Genomic DNA, 9,761 nt, shown 5'->3' with positions numbered 1-9,761 from the left:
AATTGAATACAGGTTTGCAGCCTGGTGCACACAGGCACAATCACAGTGGAAAAATCAGTGGAGGGGAACATTTCCTCCCATTACAGAGCATGGCTGGCTGCACACACGAGCAAAGTGGGCTGCTACCTGGAGGGCAGGTACCTGCTCTGTGTCTATTAGAGGCGATGGGTTCGACAGAACAGCGCGCTCCTCTCTACAGCTGAGCTCTGTCCTGAATGCAGGGGCCTTGGCTGATGGAGGACCTGGTGTGGGTGGGAGAAAGCTCCTTCTGTGAGTGAGGGACTGGCATCAGCCCTTCCAGCAGCACCAGTGGCCACTGCCCTGCTTGGCTGCCAGCCTGGGCTGTGGGACCGGTAAGTTGTGTTCTTCAGAGCTTCCCACTGCGCTCTGCCTCAGCCACTCCTCTGCATGGGGCAATGGCCAGGGAGAGGAGGAGTGAAGAGGAGCTGGTGAATCTGGGAAGAGGAGAATCTCCTGGCTCTTTTCAAAGTCCCTCTGAAATATCTACTGTCCTTCAAACCTGAACTCCTTCCTAATAGATTCACTGTCAGTCTACTTGGCGCAACACACAGCCTTTGCTTCTGTGCCACCTTTGACTGCTCAGCTCTCTGCTGTCTTTCAGGCTCTCCTTCTATCTTTTCCTCATTCTCTTCACTACAGCCCTGAACCACGGTATTGCTGAGAAGCCCAAGGCCAATTCTGTTGTAAAAAACCTGCTTTAGTAGAAACACTGGTATGGGTCACGTTGCCAATGTATCTTCCTCTTCCAGGGGACATTTTTGTGGCAATTGTGTACAGAGGGTAAAAGCAAGGGTTAATGCTCTGACAGACTGAGGGCAGGGGATTAAGAATATATTGTATCTGCTGTTAGACAGATCTTCCCGTTCTTCCTCTATTATAATTATGGTTGTTATTACAGCCAGTTGTAGGGCATCTAAGTGAAATTCATCCAGAATATAAATGCCTGAAATTGAGGAGGAAGGCAGAAGACAGTGAGATTTCCAAGTGGAGATGACCTTTGTTGCTCTCTGAGCTCAGACTATTTTTGGCAGGAGGCAAATGAAGCGAGAGCGTGCCTTGGAATGAAGGCAGAGCAGCTGCCAGCCCCTGTAATTAGCCAAAAGGCCTGTGGAGTGTGGACAGGAGGCTGCAGAGCACGTGGCTTCTGCCATGGCACTGCTGAGTCCGGAACAGTGCCTGCAGAAATGCAAGCCAAGCCCAGATATTGCAGCAGGGAAGGCCCTGAGCCCCCATCTGGGGCTGAATAGTCACAGGGTGACTGAAACAGGGTGCACAGGGCTGTGAGAGGCTTTGGAGCAGGAGACACAACCCTCGGCCTGCACACGGGACTGATTCAGTCCTCACCAAGGGCCTCCAAACATGCTTGGATGTAATAATTACTCAGGGTAAACTGGAGCTTTGATGACCCTGAATTGCAAGAGAATGACTCAAATACACAATAATGGATTTAATCATTTATGTATGTGTTTAGTGTAGTTGTAGAGGAAAAAGAATTACTGCAGGCAAGGTTTCTCTGGCAGCCTCTGGGTTAGTGCATCTATTGCATCTCTTCATAGGTAGATTCCAGGCCTGCCACAAGCCTATGTGCAAAATATTTTCTACTGATAATTGAAGTTGAGTGTGACAGTTTTTTATGAAGACTTGATTTTTTGTTTTTTGTTTTTTTTTTTTTTTTTTACACTCAGACCATGTAAGAAAGGTAGTCAAGGAAGCAAGACAATCAAAATGCATTTGTCAGAATTTTTACTGCAAATATTTTTTCTCCATGATATTTAATAGGAAAATTGCATTTAATTTTTGTCAAAGCAATGCATTCATTGATATAGGCTGGCTTGGGGATGCAAAGAATGAATATATTACAGTCAGGAGTTACAGAGTCATAGAGATGAGCTCGATATCAGAGGCTAGAGATGATAAATCTTTCTATGGCAAGATTCCTCAGTTGCTGCTTTCCTCCATGGGCAGTAGCACAGCAGTGTATTTGTACACTCCCCAGAAAAGCCAGATCCAGAGCCAGTTCCTGGCCTGAATTTTGTCTGTTTCTAACCAAGCACAGTTTCTCTGTAGGAACGAAACCAAGCAAACATGTGGGCAATAGGGGAAGATGTAGTTCAGCCTGCTTTACTGAAGGAGCTATACATCAGTTCCACTGCTTTTTCAATTTCTTTTTGCCTCCATTCCTGTTCAAGCAGTGAGGAATCTGTTTCTCAAGAGTAGTCTGATTTGTGGGGTCTCTCAGTTCCTCATTAGCTGAATGAGTTATGGAAAGTAGAAAACTCTGGGACTTGAAAAATGATGTGTGCTTCTTGTGAGGCATTTTCCATCACTTCTGTGCTGAATTTCAGGAGCATTTTAGGTAACCAATCTATTTCTCATGGGTTCTCTTGGGCTATTTTATGTCCATGCATATGAGTTTGTTTCACAGCTCTGTTTTTAATGTTTGAATGAGACAAGAGAAGAAATAAAGCACCCCACCTTACACAGGAGAGGAGATGTAAGTGTAATTATCTAAGGTGTTTTTTTGTTCTTCTGCCTTTAAATTTTTTGTGTCAGCACGGTTCAAACTGCAGGGCCTTTGACTTGGAGTGGTGTAGATTTTGATAATAACCTTCATTCACTCACTTCAAAGCTTTCCTTTAAAACCTTCAACATTTTTTCCTGGTCTTCACAACTTTGCTGTGGTATCTGACAGGGATGCCAGATGGCCCAAAGAGATAAACATCAAACAAGTAGAATGTCCCTGCCTCCAGCCCTTTGATGGTCTCTGTGGTGACAGCTCGCTGGAGGTTTAGATCATAGAAGTACTTGCACAGCACTTTCTCTGATCTGTGCCGAGATTCAGGCCCGGAGCACCTGTCTGCACTCTGCAGTTCCCCCCAAATCTGATCCTCTTCAATCCTTTTCCTGTACACACAGTACTTGCTCTCTTCTTGTGTTCCCAGCCAGGCAATGGTCACAGACCTGCATGTTCTCAGTTTACTGAAGGATTTGATTTTTAAGCTCTCTGGAAGAAGTGGGAATAAGGGCTTGTGGAAATGTGGGGATGCCTGTACCTTCACAGAAGAGTTAGATTCCTCTGTGGACCTCAGCTGCACCAAATAGGTGTCCAGCAACTTTCCCTTCAGGGACAAATACCTCAGCCCAGAGAGATTTTCCGATGCCACTGTTTTGCCGTTCCTTGTTATGTGAACCCGTATTTGGCCCCGACACAACTGAAAGGTGAAGTGGATTTTCTTGTGCCTCGCCTGGTACTGCAGACTGTAGAATTTCTGCTTTTTCCCATCCAGGACCACATGAATCACTTTGCCATCTTTCAGCTCTGTCACCTTGGGTTCAGGTTCTTCCAGGGTCCTGGCGAATGTCCCAGTGTATGCGGCACTGGCATTTGTGAGGAGGTTGACAATAAAAACATCAAAGTAATACTGAGTGCTGGGGCTGAGATTGGGCACCGTGTAAGTGTTCTTGGTGCCCATGCACACCTGCCTGACTTCCCCGCTGCTCACTTTGTTGATGATGCTCAGTTCACTGTTGGACAATATCATCACCTGCTGTGGCTCCAGAAGGTATGGAGAGAGGGACAGAGCTAATGTGGGTGGCAGCTTCATTCCAGAGGATCTGATTGCTGTCTCAGCAGCACATAAGCTCTTATAGTTGTGCTTTTCATTAACCAGGAGACAGTACTGGATGCTTTCCCTGTGCTGCAAGACAGAAGGGCTGTGTTTCCAGGTCAGAGTCACCGTTGTGTGGCCAGTGCCAATCACATCTATGCGTGGGTCCATGGGAAGCTCTGGGTAGAGGTGCCCAGACGTTGTGTCAGTTGTTAAGTACACGGTGATGTGCGTGTCTCGCTCGGTGGATAAGAACTCCAGCAGGTAAACGGCAGAATGGGAAGACATTCCCATGTAAGTCTCTACAGAATTTCCCTTGTAGTTGAAGATGGTGGACACCATGCTTGGAGCCTTCTGAGATTTTGAGACCTCTTGTGTATCATGGTCACCTGCAGGCAAAAAGCAGACTTGTAACTTCTGTTTTAAAAGATGTGAAATAAAGCACATCATACAAGTTTTATTGTTAGGGAACATTGTATTTTCTTCTTGAAAGCAGCAATTATAACTAAAAATATGTTTTAGTAAAAATAAGTTGCTACTGGCAATTTATTAAAATAAAATTTGAGGAGCTGTTATTTTAGCAGTGCAGCTGTAGAATTATGTTTTCAAAAATACTATAATTATGAAACCACAACTTACAAAAGCTTGGCTTGTATTGTGCCTGATGCCCCTACAATTTTCTTCTTCTATTTGCTGTCTCTTAGGGTACTTTTCTTTAAGGAGACTCATTATTTCTATGATAGGTTCTTTTCTTTGGATTAGTTTTAGGCTGTTGTCTCATGAAGAGGGAAAACTTATCAATTCAAAGGAGTAGAATTTGTTCTCATCAGTCAGGTGTACTTGCTTAGGTAAGAACTTGTTAATGGCAGCTTTTAGATTTTTAATTTGAAAAATTAATTCAAAAAATCATGCAAGAGAAAGGAATTGCCTTTCAGAGTAAAGGCAATTTATTACCCACTGCTGTGGTAGGTGTGGCAAGAATAAATGGCTAAATCTTCTCTGCTTCACGTGGGGAGCAAATGGTTGTCTCAAGCAGCCTAAGCCACAGAAAAATGACTGAGGCAGCAGCGGGAAGTTTGGCCCAGTACCAACACTTACGAAGTTGATCTGTTTGTGCAGCCTGGAGGACCTGCAGTTGTTCCTCTCCCATGTTTCACCCATAGGGACAGGGTCAGTCCATGGCAGCTCACAGGAGAGGGAACAATGGCATGTTTGGGCTTGTGGGAAATTTCCTATAATACAGTTATGTATGAGTAACTTATGCTTTCTTTGCCTCTACTTAGGCAGACCAAAGGCCTTACCTGGTGTTGCTTTTCCTGGGAAACCTGGTGGAGACTTGTAGACAAGTATCCTCCACTCAATGGGAACATCACAGGGAGTCACTGTTATTGAGAAAGGGGTGAGGACCCTGCCCTCTTCCAAAACAAAGTAGTACCTGTGAATGTGGATAGAAATAGAGGGAAATGTATCAGGGAATTCAAGTTTGCCTGAAACTCCTTGTAATCAGCCATTCTGATGTGGGCCACTGTGCTCTGGGTAGAAATGACTGTTCTCTGGGGTGTGTCCACACAAAGGGATGGTGAATGTCTGCAGCCTTCAGATGCAGAATGAAAACATGCTGTGGAGTTTTTTCCTATTCCACAAGTATTTGCTAGAAGCTTTATCCATTTAGCTTAGGCAGTATCTTTCCCTCTGAGGTTTTTTTTTTTGCACTTCAGGTGAACATTGTATCTTGTCCTTAGCTGGTTATTTTGGATGACGGATGTGATTTAGCTGACTGCTGTCTCCATAACCACCTGTTGGTGGTTCTACCTTAATTACCTCATGTGCATGAGCAGAACAAAGTGACATCAGTCTCCTTGGTCAGGTTTTGATTCCTGCCTTAAAAAAGCCCAACCTCCTGTCTTGCTCTGTTTTATTTCTGTTGGTTTTATACAGACTGTACAATGTTTGGACTTGGCCACAGAAATGTTTGGATCTGGGTGCCTCACTCTGCACTGAAATGAAGGCAATTGGCAATTCAAGGGTTTTTTTGTTGTTCACCAGTGAGACAAGCCTAGTCATTATGGATAGATCCTGTCAGCCTGGAGGTCTGGCTTACTTTCAGGGTATGGCTACTAGGCCAGAATGAAGCTTCACTGGAATCAGTTCCACATTCTCAAGTCTTTAAGCTAAAACTTGTCATCTCTTGTGTTTCTGTTTGCATGACTGGGGTTCAAAAGAACCTTCCTGATCATGCTAAACTGCTTCCTAATTGCAGTCTTAATGTTATGCCACAAGAGCGTAGAAAAATTCCCTTTTCTTTAAAATTTCAGTACCCCTTTTCCTTTAATGAGGAGAGGTCCTTATTCTGTTCCTGGTCACATTATATAACATGTGCCATGTTCCAGTTTTTCTGTGCAATGCATATGAAGACTGAGCAATCTGGCTCACCCTCTGCTCCATGACCACTCGGGTGTATGTCAAAATCTGTATTTGCTGCTCTCTCTCCAAAGTGCATCTCTTCCCAAACAAGTAGATTGATCTTTGCTGCCCAGATGCAGTGCCAGTTGTAGTATCTAGGTCACCTACATATCTAGGTATGGCAGAAGACTTTGCAGATGGTCTAGGAAGGTGAAGAATGTGGAATTTCCACATGCAAAGCACTTTTGATCTCAGCAAATTGTATTGCCATTCAACAAAAAGACTTTTAGTGTGCAGGACAGTGGCAGAAGTTTTCCAGATGTCTGTGTGGCTATTCTGCTGATTTTTGGGGTAGTTAATTTGCTAGGTAACATGGTTGTATTTCACCATGAATGTAGGATGGCTGCTGTCTCTGCAGACCTGAAGCTGGGCTGTTTGTGACACAACTGTTTGCTGCTGGAGCCCACCTGTCCTGTATCAGTTCTGCTGCTTCTCTGACAAACAACACAGAAAGCTGCTGAAATGTCTACAGGAAGCTAAACCTCATCTCAGAGGCTCATTCCATATCCTGGGCAGTGTAATGACACTTGAGGAGTGGGGCATTTTTCTGGCAATTCAGTGTGCACAGACAGAGCCCTGCAGGTGCAGAGGGATTCTTGGCTTGCACTGGTAGCATGCAATTATCAGTGACATGGGGAAATATCTGGGAGTAGCAGTGGCTGATTTGCTCTTACCTTTTGGGTATATCCTTCAGCAGGTGAACTGTAGTTTCCTTACCATCTGCCAGTATCAGGGAGTGGTAGAAATTGAAGAGATTGGTCTTGAAGCTCTGTTGGGAACTGGTGGTGGCTGGTTTTGTAGAATGGCACAAAGAAGTCGCCATGAGAAGATGGAGAGGAAGATAAAGCCAGAACCAGGACATCTTCAGTACTGCAAAGTGAGATGACAAAAGTGAACAGAAACAGCTGCCACAGGAGAGAAAGTAATGTGACCCTTTCTTTCTGTGCCTTTCCTGGTATTTGTATCCCAGTAATCCCAGTAAGACAGGCATTCAAATATAGTGCCAGTCTCCATTTTGCTAAATTGTTTAAAGTTCACAGAAATATTCCTCAGAGGATCTCTCTGCAAAGATTTAATTGCAGAAACTATGAAGTCTTTGATTATAGGAAAAAGTATAGTCAATGGAGCACAAGTTCAACATCACAGTTATTCAAACAAATCTTTTTACTGCTTTCAGAATGAGTGAAGAATTACATTTAAACGATTTTTTTTTCTAGTTTGTGGCATTCACTTACTAAATTTCAAGGCTGAGCTATTTGTAATGGAACTGTCCCTTTAAAACTCACAGGAGATTAGTACATCCCAACCATTGCTGCTCTTGCTGTTCTATCAGAGATCATTGAATTTTTATTTTGTCCACTGTGATTGTAGGTGCGTGTAGATAAGAGGATCAGTATAACTTATCCAGAGCTGTGTAAGATACTGTTTGGTCAAAGGTGGAGAATCCTGGATAAGAATCCCTGAACTGGTACTTAGATTTTAAGCTCTGTGTATCTCATTTGGAAGAAGGCTTTATCACTGTAGGGCAGTAATCTTGTTCTTAGAGTTTTGTATTGCCCATCGTTCTCATACCTGCACCACTTTCAGCCTGTCTCAGCTTTTTCTGCTCACTGGAACTATTACAACTGTATTGTATTCACTGTGGAAAGAGATTTTAAAAAATCAGTTATGTCCCTTTTTTTTCAACAGGCCTTATTATCAGCTTGGAATCTATGAAAGAAAAGCACAAAACCAGTCCCCAGCAAATACTGGCATTACTTAAACTGGTGTGAGCATTGCCCAGAGCTGCACAGAGGAGGAGACTCCAGTTAGGACGAGAAGTTTTGACAGTGCACTATGTGCAGTTATCGATTATGCTTACAACTCTTTTGTCTGCCACATGCAGTTTCAGAAAGTATGAAAGTGGAAAGGGCATAGACCTTTAATGCAGGTGCCAGCTGTAGCTCAGGGATTTGGAAAGCAGAGGGAGCTCTGTGAGCGAGATCCCTTTTTTGAGGAAAAAGTAGCCTATTGCATCTTAGAAGCAGCAAGGAGCAAAGATCCTGGTTAAATCTGATTATTGGTTGGTGGTAGGAGAAAACATACAGGACAAAGGCTCAATTCTTAAGAGATTTTTATTTCTTTCTGAGATTAGCTCTTTCCCCATAGTGCCTGTGAAAGTGGGGAAGATCTTAGGCGGTCAAATCTCCAGTTCAGCAGACCCGCTGTCCATTGCGGTTAAAGTGACTTTATAAAAGGACCCCTTCCTTTTAAAATCCATTTCAAACATGCACATTTAAATATAGCATTGAATACATCTGTAGGTTTTTATGTACAGAATCTGGGATTCCCATAGTCAAGCACATCTTTAGTATCAGTGAGATGATTATGGAAATTATTATTACCAGGTCATCTGAATGTCCCTCTCAACGTCCAGACAAAGTTGGTTTATTCTCTTCTTGTTTGTAATATTTTAGCACCTGGTTGAATGCAGGCTTAAACAACCATCTGAACAAGTTGAAAGAATAGTTATAATTTCCAATCAATTCTGTTTTAATGCTCTTAGAGCTTTTCCTTATGACTCTGAGTCACTTTGCCACTTTGTTATTCTTGTAGTCTAATTATAGCTAACAGATTTAAAATATAACCCCAAATATTTTGCTTTACCTTTGACAGTGGAATCTGAGTTGCTCTGTGCTTTGGAGAGGATTTAAAAAAAAAGTCTTTCTGCTGTTTAAATGACAGGATCTTGCAAACCACACTGATACCACAGCAGCTCAGCTTTTCTTGTCCAGGAAAACAAACAAACCAAGCGATCAACAAACCTATAATCAGCTTATCCCAAAGAGAGCATCATCCTAAAGGTTGTTTTCACTCAGTTACGCAAACAATATATTCTCAGACCGTTGGAAATACGTTACACAAAAAATACTGTGCTTACCTATTGTGTTCCTGGTCAGATGATCCTCAGACAACTTGCTTTCTTTGCCAAAAAAGCATAAAAGAACATAGACTTTTCAGATCTCTTTAGGCAGATGAAAATCAAAACTGTGCAACCAGTTTAACAGGACAGGACTGATTTTTCCATATGGCTCCTGAACAGACATAGCAACTAAAATGCTTGCAGTCCTTCAAGAAAAGTAAAAAAAAAAAAAAAAAAAAAAGGCCAGGATTTTGGTATTTTCTTGAGTTGGTTGTTTTAAACTTGCCCAGTTCTGCAATCTCCCAAGTGCTGATGGTTGTTCCTTCAGTCCTCGCGTTGCTCCTGGAGCTGTGCAGCAGTTGGGGTGTGCTGCGTGCCGAGCCCAGGACCCTGCTCCTGCACCGAGTGTCAGCCCGGCTGCTCCTGCAGCCTAATCCCAGCACTGGCTGGCCAGGGAGCAGGTCTGTGACTGAAATGCACAGTGAGGAGGAGGGGGGTGTGATGGAGAGAGGAGCAAACGCTGTTAACCCTTGTCAGCCCTTAGTCCAAGCCAGCCAGGGGTGCGCCACTCTCCTCCAGAAAACTACTTTTGTGTTAGCAGCTTGATGGCCCACTCCATCCCAAGGAGTGTGGGATCTCCCTGCCCTCAGCACTGTGGAAGCTCCAAATAATTTCAGGTGCACTGAGTTTCTGCTGTGGTGCTTTATGGGCCCAACAGGTGCTGACCTAAAGCAAGGAAGGCAGAAAAGCTGCAAGGGAGAGAATGC

The 9,761-nt window shown here is 43.6% G+C and overlaps 1 protein-coding gene across 1 annotated transcript; it reads right to left on the bottom strand.

The window, feature by feature from the left end:
- Positions 1–1,747: 1,747 nt before the first annotated feature.
- LOC104690180 (protein NDNF-like) lies at positions 1,748–9,761 on the bottom strand. The gene is made up of 4 exons (XM_010400831.4): positions 9,013–9,761; positions 6,767–6,962; positions 4,931–5,064; positions 1,748–4,018 (listed from the first exon to the last, which is right to left on the bottom strand). The coding sequence occupies exons 2-4, from the start codon at positions 6,952–6,954 to the stop codon at positions 2,667–2,669; spliced, it is 1,674 nt and encodes a 557-aa protein (XP_010399133.2). The 5' UTR covers positions 6,955–6,962; positions 9,013–9,761; the 3' UTR covers positions 1,748–2,666.

This window comes from Corvus cornix, chromosome 6 (assembly GCF_000738735.6).
Source record: "Corvus cornix cornix isolate S_Up_H32 chromosome 6, ASM73873v5, whole genome shotgun sequence".
In the NCBI taxonomy this organism is placed as follows: domain Eukaryota; kingdom Metazoa; phylum Chordata; class Aves; order Passeriformes; family Corvidae; genus Corvus; species Corvus cornix.
The sequence above is the reverse complement of the archived record's forward strand: the minus strand, read 5'-3'. Positions and strand labels throughout refer to the sequence as shown.